At 44.0% G+C, this 20,843-nt stretch overlaps 1 protein-coding gene and 1 non-coding gene across 4 annotated transcripts in view; both read left to right on the plus strand.

Moving 5' to 3' along the window:
• Window positions 1-20,843, plus strand: part of GALNT17 (polypeptide N-acetylgalactosaminyltransferase 17) — a 365,190-nt gene that overhangs the window by 198,734 nt on the left and 145,613 nt on the right. For all 3 annotated transcript variants that reach the window (XM_074345979.1, XM_010972375.3, XM_074345980.1), the window contains exon 5: window positions 2,869-3,066. In XM_074345979.1, the coding sequence (XP_074202080.1) occupies window positions 2,869-3,066 (198 nt within the window). The remainder of the gene's footprint in view (window positions 1-2,868; window positions 3,067-20,843) is intronic.
• On the plus strand, window positions 16,434-16,506 carry TRNAP-GGG (transfer RNA proline (anticodon GGG)). The gene has a single exon. It is a non-coding gene; the product is annotated as a tRNA-Pro (tRNA).

Below are 20,843 nucleotides of genomic sequence, written 5' to 3' on the forward strand. Positions count from 1 at the left end.
ATGCAGATTGTTGGGTTCCACCCAGATCTATGACATCAGACGCTCAGGGGATGGCCAGTCTGCTTTAACCAGCCCCCCCGGGGACTCTGAGGCTCACTCAAGTCTGGGAACACTTGAGCTCGAAGCCTTCTCAACAGATGCCCTTGAATGTTCCATTGGAATGTTAGCCTTGCCCTGTCTCACCCTTCCCTCCCCATCAGTCCCTCCTCATTTCTTTCCCGTTGAAACTGCTGGCACTACCCAGTCCCTTTCACTTGAGTCTTGGCCCCCATCATGTTCCTCATCCAGTCCACGTCCAGTGTTGGCTGGTTTTTCCTTCTGTTTCTCATGTCTCCCTCTTCTCTGTCTTGACCTCCACTTTCCCAGCTCAGACCTTTTTATCTTTCCCTTAAACCAACTGACCAGTACTTACTGGATGACAGCTGTGCCCCAAAGACTGGTCTAGGCTGTGATTTGGATGACCAGCTGATTGGGTTTGCCCGGTACGGAGCAATTTCCCAAAATGCAGGAGCTTCAGTAGTAAAATCAGAACAGTCTTGGGCAAACTGGAACAGGTGGTCACTCAACTGGTTGAAAATATGGCAAGATTTGGTATCCACCCTCCAGAACCCTATAGGCTAATTCTTACTGATCTCTGTGATCCTATCTTAGCCCTTCAGACTCATTTTCCACACTTGGACCAGAGTGGTATATGACTTCATGGCAGCTAGACCATGTGTCACAACTTCTAGTAGGTTTTACTGCAGTAATGATCTCCGTCTTGTCCACGTGGCAGGTCTGCTGTGGGTTGTCTGTCCGTGGCTCTGCTCCATATGTCCTCTGTGACCTGAGACTCAAGGAGCACCCTTGCCTAGGAAGTGCCATTTCTGTGGCTCAGGGAGAAGAGTCACAGCTGAACCTTGCAATGGCCATGGAAGCTTCTGCTCAGAAATGACATCGTCACACTTTCTATTATCCAAAGCAGGTCACACATCCAAGCTAAACAGTAACTGATGTTGAGGGAGGTCATCCCTCTGCAGAGAAGCACCTCAGGCCTCGTGGTAATAGGCGGGACGTCCCCAAGGAGGGGAGCACATCCCTGGGAACAGCTGTACGCTCTGCGACAGACTGGAAGACCCAGCTCCTGAGCGTCAGAGGCATGATTTGAACCACAGTCTTCTGCCCCATGCTCAGCAACTTCCCCCGCTCAGCGATGGGCTGAGCTGACTGCTTCTACGTGCATGGCACCAGACCAGCCTAGGGGAAGGGTGCGCTGTTCAAGGAGGCCATGGAGCTTAGAGACCGGACCTAAAGCCAGACTATCCAGGTTAGAAACTGTGTGGCCTGGGACAAGTGCCTTAATCTCCCTGGGCCTCAGTTTCCTCATTTGTAAAATGATGATCATAGTATTTACTTCATATAATTATTCTGAGATTTATCTTAGTCCAGTGTAGCACACGTAGAATGTTCAGAATGATGCCCAGTGCTTGATAAACATCAGCTATCATGAGCTTATAAAGAAAAAATAAACCTGTGCTCAAAGGTCAGCCAAGACAGCATGTGGTCAGAGTGACTTGAATAGGGGGCAGATGGTCTAAGAGTTGAGAGGCTGGAGAGAGTCTTCGACTGGGAGAAATTAAGGCAGGCTTCCTGGGAGAGGTGGCACTTGATGGATAAACCTGTGTAGGTTCATCCTAGACTTCTTTCCCGGGCACAAGGGCATTCCTGGAGGACAATAGCAAGAGTGAGGGCTTTGGGGGAGGACAGAGCTCTGAAGTGCACCTAGACATCATGGGACGTCAGTCCCGATTGGCGTCCGCCTCTGTGGTGTATGCAGAAGTATTGGAGGCAGTAAATGGCCCAGGGTCTATTTTATTGCTCATGTTAAATAGAAAGATGAAATGTGCCAACAGGTAATTCAATAGCTGCAAATGAAAAGAGATGGGATGGAGGCCGAGCGTCCTCATTACTCTTCCAAATAATGCAGAGGAATGGGATTTTCACTTGACTCTTTTCCAAAGCCTGCGCTCTGTTCTAAGCAGGGAGATTAATGCCCTGGCTTCTGAGAGCCATCTTTTCCTTCTCGAATGTGGGAAATGGTCCCTTTCCACGTCTTCCTCGGAGACGCACCCTGGCAAGGGTGTCTGACCATCTGCTTTCTCCTAAGCTGGCAGGGCCGCGCGTTGAACCCCGAGCCAGGTCCCTGCCTATCGCCTGCTGCAGCCCCGGGGGGTGCGGGCTAGCTGGGAGGCAGGATTCTGCCTGCCTTTGCATTCAGTTCATCCCTGCCCGCCGACACTAACCCAGCCAATTAAATCCCTTTTAAGAAATCAATTAAATAATCAATTAAAACAATGGAAACAGTCACATGCACAAAGAAGCTAGCGAAATGCTCATTGAAATCAGGCCATGAAGGGCAGAAGTGACCTATTTAGAAGGTAATTCAGTTCCAGCAGAAAAAAAACAGAGGGATCGGCCAGTGCCTGGGGGGAAACCGAAAACGCTGTACAAATCCTAGAGTCAGGAGGGCCTTGCTTTGGCTCACACTGTTGGTATCACAGACCAGCCATCCATTCTAGGGCAGAAGCCCTCATGTTCTGAGTTCTTCATGCCTGTCACGCCCACGTGGGCAGCAATGTGGTGACCCCCCCAGGGACAGGGACTGAGCTGCGCGTCACAGCACCTCCCCGTCCTCCCTTCAAGCTGCCTGATCTGCCTGGAGCTGCCCCTGGGGGCCTTCAGTTTCCATCCATCTGAGTCCCTGCCTGCCCACAGCCCCGGCTGTAACTCCAGGCTTCTGTTCGTTGTCTGCCGTCTTGGGGTGTGTGCCAGTTGAAGAGTGGGTGAGCCTCAGGGGAGAGATGAAATCTCTACGTCTCTGTGTTTCAGGGCCGAGCCGGTTCTGTCCCGGATCCAGGAGAACCGGAAGCGCGTGATCCTCCCCTCCATTGACAACATCAAGCAGGACACGTTCGAGGTGCAGCGGTACGAGAACTCGGCCCACGGGTACAGCTGGGAGCTGTGGTGCATGTACATCAGCCCCCCGAAGGACTGGTGGGACGCCGGGGACCCTTCCCTCCCCATCAGGTCTGTGCCAAGCACCGCCCCGGTGGCCTCTGAGTCCCCAGGTCCCAGGGAAGAGGGGAGCCCCATCCCGGGAGGGAGGGGGCATGGGAGAGACCACCTGGGGATGGAGCTGCGGTGTGGAGGCAGCTGCTTTAGGAGCTTGGGGTGTCTTCCCATCAAAGTTTCGCTTCTTTTCGCTAAAAATTTTCCAGTGCAGCCTATCCAACGGCAGTCCCGAAAGGTGGGCAGCGGTGGGAAGGCGCATGTTTTTTTATTCTTCCTCGTGTCTGATGAACTGTGTGCAGGAGCTTTTAAGGATGACGTTTGAAAGGTACTAGTTCCTGGAACTTTATCATACTTGGACGCCTGACGATCACAATGGTGGGTGCAGGGACAAGTGGAAAAGGGACATGTGACGGGGAACCCAGGGCCTTTGGGCAGCTCCGTCATGATTTTCACCCCAGGTGCCCCAGCTTCCCCTGGAGGCAAGAGGGTCAGTCCCTTCATGATCGGCCAGTTGGGAAGCTCAAATATAAAGGATGTCGAATGAAGTAGGTGGGTTTTGATGTCGTAATTGCTTCCTGTGGCTGCTGGGACCAATTACCACAAGCTTAGTGGCTTAAAGCACACGCATTTATTCTCTTACGTTCTAAAGGGCAGTCATTAGAAATGAGCCTTTCAGAGCTTAACACAAGGTGTCTGCAGGCCTGGGTCCATCAGGAGGCTCGAGGGGAGGATCCATTTCCTTGCCCTTTCCCAGCTTCCAGAGGCTCTTCTCGTCACACCTCCCTTTCTCCATCACGTGGCCTTCTTCTTCCCTGGACATTCTCGCTCTCTCATATAAGGGCCTTTGGGGTGATGCCTGGGGTCCACGTGACTAATCCACGGTAATCTCCCTCTTGTCAAGGTCCTTCACTGAATCTGTCTGTGAAGTCCTTTCTCCCGTGTAAGGTGACATTCGCAGGTTCCGGAGATTAGGATGTGGACTTCTTGTGGGGAGGAGTGGGGGAGGCGAGGAGCATGTTGTGCAGCCCACCACAAATGCTCTGATTTTCAACCAGGGTGATGCCCGAGTTACAGTTCAGTACTTTCTGTGACTTCTACGTCAGGGTCAAAACTGACTTAAAATCGTCATGGTTCTGTCTTCAGTTTGCCCCATTTTAGGGCAATGTGTGTTGGTATAAAGGGGCAATTGTGGAATGGCAGTGAGGACTTTCCGCAAGGATCCGTGAAGTTCTTCCTCAGTGTATAAATTTTTGATAAACAAGTGTGGGATTTTGAAATGGGCAGGACCCTCCCCTCTCCATATTCTTTTATTTTCTGGCTCAAATTGAAAGCTGACATATTCCATTAGAGCAGAGCCACCCATGGGCGAATTTATGCAACAAAGAAGGTGATCTTTTGGACCAATAACTTGCTCCGCTGGAAATGTCTCGTGGCTCAGTTCCCTTGGCAGCCTAGACGTTCCATGTCTGCTTGGAAGGCTGCAGGCCTACACCCTTGGATTTCTGCAAATAATAATGTAGACTCATCACTGAAGTGTTGTCTGAGACCCACAGCATAACCTTCAGGGATATTTAAAATCTGATGGTTGAGATACCACCTCACACCCATTAGGATGATTATTATATTAACAAAAAGGAAACAGAAAGTAACAAGTGTTGACAAGAATGTGGAGAAGTTGGACTCCTTGAGCACTGCTGGTGGGAGTATAAAATGATGCGGCTGCTGTGGAAAACAGTGTGGAGGTTCCTCAAAAAATTAAAAATAGAGTGGCCATATGGTCCAGAAATTCCACTTATGGGTATGTACCCTAAAGAGTTGCAAGCAGGGTCTCAAAGAAGTATTTGTACACCTGTGTTCATAGCAGCATTATTCACAATAGCCGAAAGACAGAAGTAACCCAAATGTCCATCAAAAGATGAACAAATAAACAAACTATGATGTGTTTTATACACACACACACACACACACACACACACACACACACAATGGAATATTATTCAGCCTTAAGATAAAGAAATTCTGACACATGCTACAACATGGATGAGCCATGGGGACACTGTGCTAAGTGAAATAAACCAGTCACCAAAGACAAGATACTACATGATTCCACTCCTATGGCGTGCCTAAAATAGCTGGAATCAGAGAGAGAGGGAGTAGAACTGTGGTCGCCAGGGGCTGGGGAGGAGGGTGGAATGGGAAATTGTTATTTAGTGGGTACAGAGTTTCAGTTTTGCAAGATGAAAAGAGTTCTGAAATTGGTTGCACAATCCCGTGAATGTACTTAACACTACTGCACTGTGCACGTAAAAATGGTTGAGACAGCAAATTTTATGTTTTATGCATTTTACTACGATTTAAGAAAATTAACAGAAAGTGCTTCAGATGGCCTTTAGATCTTGAAAGCTTAGGGTTCAAGCGACGGATAGACAGTTTCATATTTTTGGCCAAACACGGTTTCCTCCCTGACGCACGGGGAGGCTGACCTCCAGCCGTGACAGATAAGGGAGTGAAAGTGTGACGATGGTGTTAGCGGCAGAGGAAAAGAAATAGATACGCTGCTTTGGGATGCCCAGAACACATAGCTCTCCCTGCGTATGTGAGGCACTAATCTAAAACAGAGCATGTATTTCATGAGTTACGGTAACCTCGACAGAAGATTAATATGCATCTTAAAAAAACTCAAGAAAATGGAGTCGTGATCGTGAGTCATTCATATGACATGCCTCTCTGATGTACACAATAGAATCAAATACCAGTGATCTTTTTTTCATGTATCATAGCTTACGAAATGCTTAATCTGTTAATAGTTGATGGAGATACTTAATTGTACGAAAGGATTTTTATGGCCCTTCTGATATTATTAAGCAGTTACAGTACCATTTCTTAAATGTCAGGATATGGTGGTTTTCCCCTCCTCTCTGTGATCCCAGTATTTTAATAGTAATAATTTTATTCTGATAAAGGATGGGGCAAGGAGTTTTTCACAGTCCAAATGGCGTTAGATTGGATGAGTCTTTAGATACTTCCCAGTAGTCAATACAATATAGATTTTGCATTAAGGGGATTTTATATCCTTCCTGTTTGACCTCTTTCTATCTTTCTTTCTATGTATCTTTTTTTCCCCCTGCTTGGCAAACAGCTGTTTCCAAAGGTTTTCTGTTTTTCCTCTGCTCTTCTTTGTCTGCATCAGAGTTTCAGGTGTCGATAGGGGACAGGTGTCACTGAAGAGAGCAGAGCCGAGTGTAAGGGATGGGGGTGGGGACTGAAGAACACACGTCCCACCCAGGAGGCAGCTGCTGCCAGCCCTATGTGGTGATGCTGGGGGGACACAGGGCCAGCATTGTCAGGTCCTCAGACTTTTAAGGAAAGACACAAATTCACATAATTTGGTGAAATCTGTTGACTTCTAAATGTTGACAATAAATCCTTTTTCTTTAAAACTACGAGGGCCAAGCAACATGAGTCTAGACTGGATTTGACCGCTCGGGCCCCCAGAGTTTGGTCTTTGCTCTACGCCTGCTCCCTTAAAGACCTCGGTCGTTCCCAAGGACAGTCCTAGTCCACAGTTCTCACCCTGGGAGCTGCAGGCACCTGCGGTCTGTGACATTATTGTGGGGCTGAGAGGTTTGGGGAAAGGGTCACTCAAAGCCGTAGCAGAAACACGGCTGGACTTCCTGGAGCTTGAGTTAAGCCAAAAGAGATCTCCCTCCTATCTCTGCTGGGTTTCACAGCCCTCCGCCCCCGAGATTCTTCAGTGAAAGACTTTGAGAAGCTCAGACCCAGCTGTCACCTCTGTGCAGAGAAGGCTCTCAAATCTAGGTCTTAAGCCCTGATTTTTCTCCAAAGTGACATCATCTCCAATGTCACATCAACAACCTAGATCATTAGACCAGTGGAGCTTCAGCTTCTCTGAGTCAAGGACCTCCTTGATAATCTGAAGAAAGCCGTAGATTCTGTCACTCCTGAGCGTGTGTAAGTGGACAGAACTTTGCAGATAATTTCAGGAAGTTCACAAATGCCTGGAAGCCGGCCTCCCAAAGATCCCCAGGGCTTGTATTGAGAACCAGTGCTGGGTGTTCTACATGGGTCTCCCAATGGGAGAGCCTTTCTTTACCATTTTTTAAATCCCTCACTGATCTATATGCTTTCTGAGGCTGAGCCAGTGGCTCATTCAGTTGTAACCCCGGTGCCTAGTGAGCACTTAGCACTTCGTAGGTTTGCTGACAATATCTGGTGAACAGATGAATGGATAAGTGACAGCCGCGGCTCAGAAGAGAGGTCGGGGGGAGGGTACAGCTCAGTGGTAGAGCGTGTGCTTAGCATGCACGAGGTCCTGGGTTCAATCCCCAGTACTTCCATTAAAAAAAAAAAAATAAACCTGATTACCCCCAAAGAAATTATTAAAAAAAAGAAAGAAAAAGAAAAGCAGTCAGGGCTATGAACGGTTAGGAAGAGGATGAAATTACCTCGTGTGTTAAGCGTTCCCTGCTCCTCCAACCCCGCAGCCCCTGACTGCTCCCAGGTTACCTTCTATCTCCATGGATTTGCCTGTTTCTGGACAATTCATGTAAGTGGAATCATACAATATGTGGCTTTCTGCATCTGGCTTCTTTTTTACTTAGCATGGATTTTACGAGGGTCATCCACGTTGCATCACAGGTCAGTGCTTCTTTCCTTTTTATTGTATTTTTTAAAAATAATTATTCCTTCATTCAAAGAAGTACGATTGATATCTATTTACTAGCTTCTGAAATACATCAGTAAAGCCAGACATCGTCCCTACCTTTGAGAACCTGTAGTCTGGGGGGAGTGCTCTGAGGAAAGTTGAGAACTGAAAGAAGACTTAATAGTGATCATCATTTTCATCTTGTAAAAATAACTATATATTTATGTAATTTCTTAAAATTCTCTCAACAAAAAAGGATGAATTCCTTTAGATTTCTTTCCAAATTTGAGCTACCCTGTGTACCCAAACTGTAGTTTCCATTGGTTGAATCATATCAAGGGAAAAGCTATCAGTTAATTCCAGTTTATAATACCCATTCTACAGAAGGTCAGAGTTATGATTTTATGAAACTCTCAACCTATGGGAAAATGCATATGAGGGCACTTCCCATATCTCTCACCCTGCTTATTTTCCCCTCTAATACTTCATTCCTTTGTATAGTGAGTTTTTATTGTGACCTCGTTTAATGTGGCCACAGATCAATGTCCCTTCTGGCTTTCATATCCGGTTTCCAAGATTAGACACCTTCCTCCCCCACGGGAGGGGAGAGGCAGCTCCCCACATGCGGGGCCCCCATCTGCTCCATCAGCCACTTTCCCCTTGTTTATCATGAGTCAGGCACCAGTGAGGATGCTTCCGTTGCCAGGAGCACTGACCACCAGGCTTGGGTTAGATTTAGATGGTAGGATGCCCGGAGGGGGATTCAGGGTACAGCTCACTCCAGGGAACCTCTCCTGACACAGTCCTCTCCCAGACTCCACTTACTCACCTTCATTACTCAGCTAATTGTTGTTGTTACCTGCTTTGAGCTTTCTGCACGATCTCTTTGAATATAGCATCTGTTATCTGAACATCCTCAGCTCAAATATGGACAAGAAAGTTCCCGTTTTAACACAGTACATAGCGCTGAGGACACAGCACAAGGAGAGAGGGAGGATGTGAAGACCTCTAAAGGAGGAAGGATGCTGACTGGCAAAGAACGACCCTTCAGAAGGAGTAGGGGGTGGGGTCAAGAATGTGGATAGTACTTTGGTATTTTTAGGGCAAGGGGGTCAGAAATTAGGTTTATTTGTTTGTTTGTTTATTATGGAGGAACTGGGGATTGAACCCAGGGCCTCATGCATGCTAGGCATGCACTCTACCACTAGAGCTATACTCTGCCCCTGTTCAGTAATTCTTTTTTATTTATTTATTTTTGTATTATATTATTATTTTTTGGCAGGGGGCTGGTAATTCGGTTTTATTATTTATTTTTAGAGGAGATACTGGGAATTGAACCCAGCACCTCCTGCAAGCTAAGCATGTGCTCTACTGCTGAGCTACGCCCACCCCTAGTTTGGTCTTGAAGAGCAGGAGGAGAGAGCTTATGCTGTATGACCCCCATTTTCCTTCCAAATTAAGAGGCAAACATCACTGCTAAGAGTGAGAGTTAGGCCTTGGATTGGGGGCTACGGAAAAGTGATAAAGGTCTGGAGGAATTGCCAAGATGACCAAGGACACAGAAACTAATTGATGGCTGTTTTGGGGGCCCAGAAATACAAATTCACTAGATTTTCCATGAAGATTTCTTGACAAAAAACCACAATGAATTCAGTTGTGCTTTGATACAAACTTAAATGGTATTATTCATAGCATCATGTCCAGGTATGTGAAAAATTGTAGCAAAGATAAGAAAGAGGGATGTAATAGATTTAGCCTGAAGGCACCGTGGATTCCTGGAAACCCGCCTTAGCTCAGCAGCCTTCAGAGGTCTGTAGCTCACAACTTGAGAACTGCTGATCTTTCCAGTTCTTTCCAGCTGTAAAATCCCGTGACTTTTACCACGGGAGGGAAGGAACCATGAAGTCATCCAAGAGATGGGACGTTTTACAGCACGGTGCTTTCAGGGCACTGGCTGACGCTGAGTCAGGCATCTTCTGTGAAGTGTCAGCAGTGCCCGCCTGCTCTGTGTTAGGTGACCCTGTAATTAGCGACATCACTCATTAATAACTAATTCAAGCTGATGATTAACAATTAGCCATCCTTAATCCAACATATAATTTGATAATAAATTATAAGGTACAGGAGCCATTAGAGCCCATTAGACTCCGGTTGTTGAAAGGGCTGTCCTGGATATGTATGGCTGCTGGCATCTCAAATTCTGTGCGCAAATATATATAAAGGGAGAAGGTTATTTTTTTTTTCTTCCCCAGAGGAAGATGACTGGCTTACACAGAGGAAATCATCAGGTGAAGAGTCAGATTTTCTTAGACTTTGAGATAGAGATATCATCTCTACACATTAACAAATGTATTTTAGGGACCAACTGTGTGCTCAGCCTTGTGGCGGGAGCTTCACGGGGGGGCTGGCAGTGTTGGTAAGTCACATGATCCTCTTGGAGGAGTTCGTGGACTGTTTGGAGGCTTGGGGCCCAAGAGTGTGTAATTGCTTTATGAGTGGAGTGGATGGGAAAGCTTATAAACAACCGTAACTAACACTGGAATTTTCGATGTGCCAAGCATTTTTCTTTTGCTTTACACAATACAAATCCAGTATACCTCATCCTAGCCCTGTAAGATAAGGATTATCATCGCCTCCATCTTACAGGCACGGCTACTGAGACACTGTACAACGTCACGTGCCCAGTAAGAGATGAACCTGGGATTCAGAGTCTGTGCCCTTTCCCACTGCACTGTCTCTCCTGGAAAAGTTGTGACTCGCTGGGCCTTGCAAACTGCAGGGGATTTGCACCAGCAGAGTGTATGAGAGACAACACAGAGGCATAATAGTGACAATGAGTGTGTCTGGGGTCCCTAAGACCACCCTCGGGCTTGCTGGTCCACTAGAAGGAGTCATAAAGCTCAGAAAAGCTGCTTTGCTCAAGGTCATCATTTATTACAGTTAAAGGACACAGATTAGAATTAGCAAAGGAACAAGCTGCATAGGACCACTGAGTCCAGGATAAACCGAGCTTGGGCTTCTGGTTGTCCTCTCCCCGAGGAGGTGCATGGACAGTACTTCAGGCTCCCACAATGATTGTAACAACATGTATAAAGTGTTGCCAGCCAAGGAAGTTTGCCTGAGCCGTGGTGTTCCCAGTTTTAACTGGGGGTCACTCCTGTCGGCATGGAGCACCCATGTGGCTGACCTTGGCTACTCAGTCTCCAGCTCCTCCCCACTTCCCCCGGCAGAGGTGAAGTTAATACAGCGTGGACCAGAGCCTCAAAGACGCTCAACAGGCAGGCTATTCCAAGGGTTTGTTGGTTATCATTCAGGAGCCTGGCAAGACTCATTTCTTTCTTCAGAAATGTGCGGGGTTTGGGCAACCCAAGTCCACTGAGTTAACTCCCCACTGCACAGTGAGGACAGGGTGTTTAGGGTCTGGTGAGGAGACGAAGGTAGGGAGTGTGCATTAAAAAGTGCAGGTGAAAAAGCAGAGGAAAGATGGAAGACTGAGTAGATGGAGACAAGAGTTCCACTTTATGGACCTAAAAAAGCCAAAAGGAGGAGCCCAGACTCCATCCACTAGTCCAATGAGCTGGAATGAAAATGAATTTTAAGAAACTATTTGAGAGAAACAAAAAGTAGAATAGTGGTTGCCTAGGGCTGGGGGAGCAGTGGTGGGAGAGGAGTGACTATTACTGAGTACAGGGTTTGGGGCGGGGCATGATGGAAATGTTCTAAAATTGATTTTGGTGATGATCACGCAACTCTGTCAGCATACTAAGACCTACTGAATTGTAGGCTTTAAATAGATGAACTGTGTGGAATGTGGATTCTATCTGAGGAGCTGGTGGCCATTAGCAGGTGACAGGTAGCCAATCTTGCAACAAAATGAAGATGGCTGGGTATTAATTCTTGGCTCAGAGTCTTGTGGGGCCCCCCTTTTGGGGGGAGTGACAGGGACAGCACAGAGAACACCAGGAGATCAAACTGAGGTCAAATCCCAGTGCAGCAGAATTTGTCATGTTGGAATCACAAGCAGCAATTCAGAAACCCAGGAGCACCCTAGAAAGAAGTTGAACGTCTCACAGAGACAGACCGACCAGTACGGTTGGCCGACATGGGCTGTGGCTATGATGCTGGCCAACTGCAGGGTATTGTGGATAAAGGACAGGTTGACAACCACAGGGGTTAGTACTTCCCTTGGGATCTAGGAAAAGGAGACTCAGAAATGGAATCTAGCTCAGGGGCCAAGTGAAGCCTGTCACCATTCAGGAAGAGAACAGTCGCATTAAAAGCTAGCCAACCTCCACCTTCTTTTCTTGCCCTCACAGTCTTCCAGTAACAGGAGTGACCTGTTCAGTTTTGCCACCAACAAGGTCTCTGTCATTAGGCAAGTCACTGGCCATCTGTGTAAATGAGCTTTTAATTTTCTTATCCATAAAACCTACCCAGCATTTAAAGGTATATTGTTCCAGTAGTGGCAAATTTCCATAACAAAGCTTTTGGCCCCTGGGATGAAAAGCACTAATTGTAAACTCTGAGTTTATGGCGTGAGGTGTTGTAAACAATTAAACGTTCCGGTTAATAGAGTTCTACTACAGAAGCAAAACACGGGGCAACTTACAGTTAAAAATAAAAAGACTTCTGCGAAACTCTGTTTGCTTTCTTCGTGGGGAAGTCCTGGAGGAGCCCGGTTGATAGAAGGTGTTGGTTCAGGCCGTACTGGTCAGCTGCAGGGTTTCATGCTCTTCGGGAAGAAGCGTTGTTACAAAATGGGATCGGAAACAGGGCGTGGCTTTGCGATGCTGCACTTTATCCCTCTTGGCTTGATGAGCATTGATCCATTTCTCTTGCATGCAAACCTCCGTTCTAAGCAGAATGGAGGATACGCTCCTTATGCTTCAGTCCTCTTCCAGTTTATCCACGTTGATACATTTTTGAGACCCCAGATGAGAACTCAGTGGATGACAGGGACTGCTAGAAAAGCAACGAATGGGGTGGGGGTGGGGGGTGCCCATCGTATCCGTTTCTAAGGGAAGACATACCCATTTCTTTACAACATTGGCTAAGTGGGCAGACAATTAGCTGGAAATAATGCCTCATAGAGATCACAGTTGATCAGGACCTTGAAGGGGCATTAACCTCCACTTCGTCACTTCCTGGGAAAGCAGCAGGTACAGCCCACATGGAAACACAGGACGTCACTGCCCAGGTGTCTTCGCTGCACAGCCGTCCCTCGCTGACTGCCGCCTTCTCGTGGTGCTCAGAGAATACCTGACCCCACAGCTGGGGAGCAGGTGGTTCTCAAGGGACTCCAAGTGCCAGCAGCATGATGGGGTAGGAAGAACATGCCCAGGTCCGTGGGCTTGGGTTCTAGCTAGCTTTGACCCCTGGCTTTGTGACTCAGTTTACTTCTATAAAAAATCAAAATCAAAAAAAAAAAAAAAAAAAAAAGCTAGATGTGCTGCAGATCTATTCTATGAGATCTTGGACAAGCTACTTAATTTCCCTGGGCCTCAGATTTTTCATCTGTAAGCAGGGATAATTTTACAGGGTGGTTATGATGACTACACGAGATAATGGTAAGTCTCTAGTGGTAAGCCTTGCTCCTCCCTGGGGGAATCCTATAACCCTTTTCTTCTCATCTGGCCCATCCATACAACTGGACGATTATGGCAGATAACCTAATCATTGTATTATCCCTGACTTAGTGTCCTACCTATGGAGCAGAACCTGGGTGCTCGTGAAGGAAAGGCACTTCTCGTGCCAGGGGATTTGCACAGAAAAACAAGGGGCCTGCATTTCCAGGTCAGTCTCTTTTGAGGGAGGCTGTTCATTATGAAACAAAGTGTGCTTATACAATGGTGAACACACTGCTTTTGGGTGAAATTAATGTTTTTTCTTGACATCACCTATGTACCTTCAACGCCAGCCTGGATAGATTAGTTTTCTTTTTTGCATGATACACTGATATCGCTCCTAGACACCTTTCCTTTGGAAGCAAAATTCCCAGGCAGTGCCCTGGAGCTAGAGCAATGCTTGCAGGGTAACCGTTCTGGGCGATGACAAGCATCGTTCTCCGTCAACCAAAATGTATCATGACAGCTCACAGCAGCCAAGTAGGGGAATCTGAATAATCTTGGAAAGGCTTTTCTCCTCACCCACAGAGAGGTTCAATGTGGCAGGCTGCCAAAGGGCAGGAAAGATTCACTTTAAATGTAAGGACTTTTAAAAATGGAAGACACTTTACCTCTGAGTTAAATGTCCAGTTCTTGAGTTATTCCTGGACATAAGTAAGGGAGCAATAGTATCATTAATTTTAGCAAATGGATCTGGTCGGGGAAGAACAATAAGGTTCAGATTCCTCTTTGGTTGGAGCTGGATGGGTATGATTGCGGGTGGGTGGGGAGGGGTGGGCTCCAGCCATTAGTTTGGATAGCTTTAATCCCTCCTTTCTTTCTAGATGATTCCGGAATGTGCCATCTTCCAGGTTCTTTTATATTCCTTCTTTCTCTTGCTCTTTATTCCCATTCGTTTTTTCTCCTCCACTCTAAAAGCCAAAAAGGTAACTATAGATAACCCTCGGGTTGAGTTCCGAGCAGAAAATACCCTTTTCTCCCTTTCCTCTTTGTTGCCCCATAGTTTTCTCTATATCGCAGTTTAGAACTCTTTCTTTGTCTCCTGTTCGATTTGGTCCTCGGTGCATAATTAGTTATCCCTCAGTCATTTTTTAGGGGGTCCTTTGGATGAGATGACTAAGATGCAGATTGTAACTTGTTCTCCAACCAGACAGCCTTTTCCATTTCCCCACTGGTCCAGTAGCACTTGGGAGAGTTTCCTTCCTCCAAGACGGGTTAGTTCTTATCAGACCTTACCAGCTGCACAGCGTTTGTTGTGTTCAAGCCTCCATCTGGAGCCCAGCCCTTATTCATTTTCTCCTCTCTTTTATGGAAATTCAGGAACACATGACTATTTCATTTCTTTTAGATTGGAGAGAAAGCAAATAGAATTTTCTTTCTGAGCTCAGAAAGTTAGTTATAAGCACCGATAACCGAGCCTGTTGTGCCCTTCTCTGCCAAATAATGACCTGTCGGCAGCGCAGTGTACACAAATGGCCGTTTGCTGTTACCTCCCTGGACACTGAGGCGTTCTTCATCTCGTCAACCCAGCATCCTTTTTAAGGCTGCAGGAGTTTTTACACAAACTTTCCCAAAGTAGGAAAATTCGGGCTGACACTTTTGCAATATCTCTCTGGAGGTTTAGGTCAGTCTTTGCTTTTTTTGTTGCCAACGAGGCTCTAAAAATAGCTTCTGCAACCAAGCATACAGGAAGTCAGGGGCAATGAGCATCATTTTCTCCGAGAAGTCCAGGCTCCTGTGTGGTTAAACTGCCCTGGTAGCACATCCTCCTAGCAGTAGAGAGGCTGTGCCTAGCTTGCTTTGCTATTAGGAACAATATTAACTATCAGCTGTGCATAATGGAGCAGTGGCCCCTTTCAAAGCCTTTTGCGAAAGGGCAGTGTAAGAGGCCCAGTAAAACTCACCATCCCAGGAGGCCCTTTATAGACTTGGTAGGATACCCAAGTCAGTATTTTGGAGTCTGACTTCTGAGCATGAAGTTCAAATGGACCCCAGGCTCCTAAGAAGTTTAACTTAAAGGGAAAAGGAGAGAAATGTTCCTTGAGTATCTTATTAACACTGAATTTCTGACTGCGGTGTGCTTAGGAGCTGTGGGCAGTTTCATAGACAGAACCAGCTGGCGAGCGAGCCATTTTCTTGTTACAGCCATTTCTGAAGTTTCAGGTGGTGGGAAGGGCTCTGAGAATGACTCCTGGCAAGTCACAGCTTTTCACGTTAGAAGTCGACCTCATCTCCAATCCCAATTCAGTGTATCCTAATTCAGTAGCTTGGTGTCTATTTATTTATATGTTTGTTCAATTCATCATTCGCCTATTCATTTATTTTGCCATCACTCAGTGAAGGTTTGTAGCAAGTTTGCTTTCATCTATACTGAAAAACAAACTGACAATAGCTCTTAATCCAAACGTTACTATTACTTCTGTGTATACCACCGTGTCCCCAGTCTTTGTCTCTGTGTATCCACGTGGATATACTCATGCCTCTCAGTGTTGAAGGAGGGTGGTCTCATTGATTGTACATTTTTATGTGACTGGGACGTCCATGCCCTCTTCTTCCAAACTTTATAGTAGCTTCTTAAAAGTATCTATGCGCAGCTGGTAGGGGGATAAATTGGGAGTTTGGGATTTGCAGGTGCTAAAGATGCTAACTACTATATATAAAATAGATAAACAGCAAGGTCCTACTGTACAGTACAGGGAACTATATTCAGTACCTTGTAATATAATAGCCTATAATGAAAAAGAACATGAAAAGGACTATATATGTATATGTGTATATACATATATATATATAGCTAAATCACTATGCTGTACACCAGAAATTAACACAACATTGTAAATTGACTATATGTTGCTAAAAAAATAAATTAAATAAATTTTTAAAAAGTGAACGTATCGTAAGAGTCAAATTATATCTCATAGAACATATCAGGTTGTAGCTTTACAATTTCTTTGTGTGCTTCCTGAATTTTGCAGACTTTCAAACAGAAAAGTTGGGTTTGGATGTGTTATTTCAATTACCTGTTAAAACACAAAATCTGTTCTAGAAATTTTAAAAAAAGGTAACTATGCACAGAAGAAAAAAAATCCCTTGGAAAGCATAGCTCAGTGGTAGAGCACATGCTTGGGTTGCATGAGGTCCTGGGTTCAATCCCCAGTGTCTCTGTTGAGGGGGCAGGGGGAATTAAATCTTGTCGTCATCTGGAAAACTGAGATATTGGCTTGAAGAAACTTGAAATTGCAGAGACTTCAAATCCTAAAAAATATGAGGAAGGAGGAGCTGAGGCTGACAGCCATGAAATAAGAGCTCTATAATTTGTCTATGGGCTTTCAGGAGCGGAAGAAATAAGAAATATTTTCTGCCCTGCTTCGAACCCAGATGTTGTCTTCCAGCCCAGCAGAGAACAAGAAGGCAGCGACGAGGAGACTGGAGAATTTTAAAATCACATTGTCAACATACTTTTTTATTAGGTATTCATTGTAAAATGTATTATGTATGCATTGTAAATTTAATATTCATTGTAAAAATTTAAAAGTGAAAAAGAGTATTAGATAATCACTCATAATCACACCACCCAGTGATAACCACTATTAATATTTCATTGGTTTCTTACAGGTTTTAAATTATTTTGTAGTTTTACAAAAATTATATATGTATGTGTTTAAAAGCACAAATATATATTCTACAAGGCTTTACTCTCTAGAGGTACCACTTTCTACTCTTATAAATGATCCTTTTGTCTACCGCTCTACCGCCAGCATACTTACAGTTTTACTTCTTGTTTTCTGAGATTTAGGCATGATTTCTTAACTTCCTACTATGAGAGAGGACATAATAACTCTTCACTCACCCACTGCCACACCCACATTGCCACAACCTTCTCATTCTTTCCCCCATCCTCCATTACCATTTTATTGTAATTTTGTTTAGATCATTTTTAAAATATTTACGTTATTATCTCTACTCAAAGCTGGTCCTTGTGGTATACTGTGGTTATTTCCCCTTTCCTGCACAGCTTTTTGTTTTTCCTGTACTTATTCATTGTCTTTTTGTCTATTTGCTTACTTTGCTCTCTATATGCTTTTCACTAATTCAACTCCAGCCCCTCTGTGTCGTCTCCGAATTCTCTCTCAGTCCTCTCAGCTACATTAGGTGTTCTGTCCAGGACATCTTTTTGAAGAAAACTTTCCAGACTGCTCCAGCCCTTTCCATCAAGACTGGCTGCCCAATGGAACAGATTCAGGGGTTCCCTTGACCTCTCTACTGTGTTGTATCCCCTGTGTCTGGATCCCGTGTCTTTCTTTTCTTGGCTTACTCCCTCATTTTAGTGATGCATATCCTCAAGTAAATTTTTTAGTCCTTGCATATCTAAAAATATCTGGATTTCCACTTCCCACTTGGAATGATTTTCCCTCATATGTTCCATTGTCTCCACACTTCCAACATGGCTATTTGGAAGTCCAGAGCCATACTGACTCCTAATTCTTTGAAAGTAGCTTATCTTTATCTCTTTAGAAATCCTTTTTATCCCAGGTGTTCTGAAATTTCATGGCCATGTGCTTTGGGAGAGATTTACTTTTTATCCATGGTGCTGAATCCTCGATAGAACTTTACAATGGAAACTCATGTTCATTGTTAATATTCTTTCTTGGTGTGTGTGTGTGTGTGTGTGTTTGTGTGTGTGTGTGTGTGTGTGTGTTCTCCATGGTTTGGAACTCCTTTTATTTGGGTGTTGAACCTCCTGGGCTGGGTCTCTGATTTTCTTATCTTTAACTTCTTATTTTTCTTGTGTGTGTGTGTGTGTGTGTGTGTGTGTTTTGACTGTACTTTGTGGGAAATTGCCTTAACTTTGTTTTCTAAAGTTTCTTTTTCTGCTTTTGAATTTCAATTTTCAAGAGTTCTTCTTGGTTCTCTACCTGATGTTTTGTTACAGCACTCAGTTCTTGTTTTATGAACGCAATATATTCTCTGATTATCTGAGGATATTAATACTGTTTTCTTTTTCAAAACAAAAGGCATGTACATCTCTCAGATATCACATTAAATCAGAGGGTCAGGATCCCAAAGAGTGTATATACAATTTCATTCTTTTTATATAAACTTCACAGTCAGGCACAACTAGTCTACAGTGTTGGAACTCAGGATAGTGATTACCTTTGAGCAAGAGGGTCATGCCTGGGAGAGCACGCAGAGGCATCCTGGGAGATCAGTCATCTTCTGTTTCTTGACTTGGATAAGGGTTAAATCAGTGTGTTCCACTTGTGAAAATTGACAAGCTGAACACTTGAGAGTTGCACACTTTTCAGTGTCTCTGCCCTGCTTCATTAGAAATAACGACTGACAACATTTCTGAAGTCTTTGCAAATTCAGATAATTTTTGCTGATTTTCTTGTTTTTATTTTTCAAAGTGCATCATTTTATTTTTCAAGGAGCATCACATTATGAATAATAAACATAATGTTGCCTCTTTCTTTCTTTTCATTGTATTTAACTTTTTTATTGCCTCAACTGAGATTCACAGAGCAATATTGAATATAAATGGTGACAACAGATCTTTCTTTCCTGACTTAATGAAATCCTTAGAGTGTTTCACCATTATGCCTAATATTAGATATTTGTTTTAAAGAGGCATCCAGGGAGGTAAATTTTCTTTCTAATTTAGTAGGAGTTTTTCTTGGGAATACATAGTGAATGTTTTCACATGGCTTTTTGGCATTTATTAAGGCAAGTGTATGTTTTTTCTCTTGGTTTATTAATATTTTGAATTATACTAATCAATGATCTGAAATAGGTCCATATTTGTATTCCTGAAATAAACTCTACTTGGTCCTAGTGTGCTAGTTGCTAGTATTTTAGTTAAAATTTCAGCCCTCGATTGATTAGTGAAACTTGTGTGTAGTCTTCTCTTTTGTGAGTGTGCGTTGTCTTTTTTTTAATAACAGCCTTATCGAGCTATAATTCACATTTATTTTATCCACTGCAAGTGTACATTTAAATGCTTTTTGGTGTATTGACTAAGTTGCACAACCATCACTCCATCACCATGACTTTAGTATAAACTCATCCCCTAAAAAGAAATCTGTTACTCGTTTCCCCGACCCCCACAGTCCTTAATCTACTAATCTTTCTGCCTCTGTAGATTTACCTCTTCTGGACATTACATGTAAATGGAAGAAGGTGTTATTTTGGTGACTGGCTTCTTTCACTTAGCGTAATGTTTCCAAGGTGTGTGTGATGGTTTTACTGCTTTTATCATGAACATTATACATGCCTGGAGAAAATTACAAGCTTTTCCATTTTCTTTTATATTCGGGGCTACTTCAGATTTCATGGCATTTTCTAGTCCTCAAAAAACTGACAGAAGGCACTTGCAGGACAGTCTGGGTCCAGTGCCTTGTTGGATAGTCATTCTTGATGGCTTTTCCAGGATTTTCAATGCATAATCTACATCAGTTTTCTGCTCTGTCTCCGAAAGCTTTCTGCAGTGACATTTCTGCCGTTCACTTGTCCTTAAAACACTTAAAAGCTTCTTTTTGTTTGTGGTCAAAGCCCTTTTCTCAGTCCTAATGGCATTTCTATGTTTTTTTTTTCCTCCCTCTCCTTTTAAAATTAGATTTAATTTTAAATCTGTTTAGTTGGTCTTTTCAAAGAACCAACTCCTTATTTATCAGTTCTCCTCCCCTGTATGTGAATTCTACAGTTTGTTTTGTCTCTTCCCCTTTTGCCCTTGGTTTCTTGCTTTCTACACTTTTGAGTTGAAAAAAATCAGTTCCCTGCTTAATAGCAAAAGCATTTAATGTGATATGTTTTCCTCTTGAGTCAGATCTTCCTACAGCTCATAAGTTTTTAGATGTAGTGTTAGAGTTGTCCTGATTTTGTAAATAGTGCAAAATTTCAGTTCTTAATTCCTCTTTAATCTAAGAATTATTTAGAAATATATTTTACAACCCAATCATTAGTTTTTTAAAATGTTAAGCCTTTATTTTTTTTTTAATTGACATGTAGTCGGTTTACAATGTTGTGTTAGTTTCTAGCATACAGCATAGTGATTCAGTTATACACGATATGTATTCCTTTTCATACTCTTTTTCATTGTAGGCTGTTACAAGGTACTGAATATAGTTCCCTGTGCTGTACAGCAAGTAGGACCTTGTTGTTTATAAGCCTATATTCTTAATTTCTTGCTTGAACTGCGTTGTGGTGACTTTAATTATTAAGGTTTTATGATCAATTTTTCTAATGGTTATTGGAAAAGAAGTCGTGTTATCATTGTGTTGTTCATTGGGAAAAAAAAAACAAACAGTTTTTACTCGGTGGTATTTGCTTCTGGTTTGTCCCTGAGGAGCAGGGCAAGGTCAGCTGAGCAGGGGTGGCCCTCTGTCCACTTCCAGGCTCAGTCTGTCATGGGGATGGGAATCTCCAGCGGGTACAGGCCCAGGGGCTCTGGAGCGAGCATAAATCACATTGCTTTTTTTTTTTTTTTTTTTTTCTGACAAGTTCTG

The sequence above is a fragment of the Camelus bactrianus genome, chromosome 18, assembly GCF_048773025.1.
Source record: "Camelus bactrianus isolate YW-2024 breed Bactrian camel chromosome 18, ASM4877302v1, whole genome shotgun sequence".
NCBI classification, from domain to species: domain Eukaryota; kingdom Metazoa; phylum Chordata; class Mammalia; order Artiodactyla; family Camelidae; genus Camelus; species Camelus bactrianus.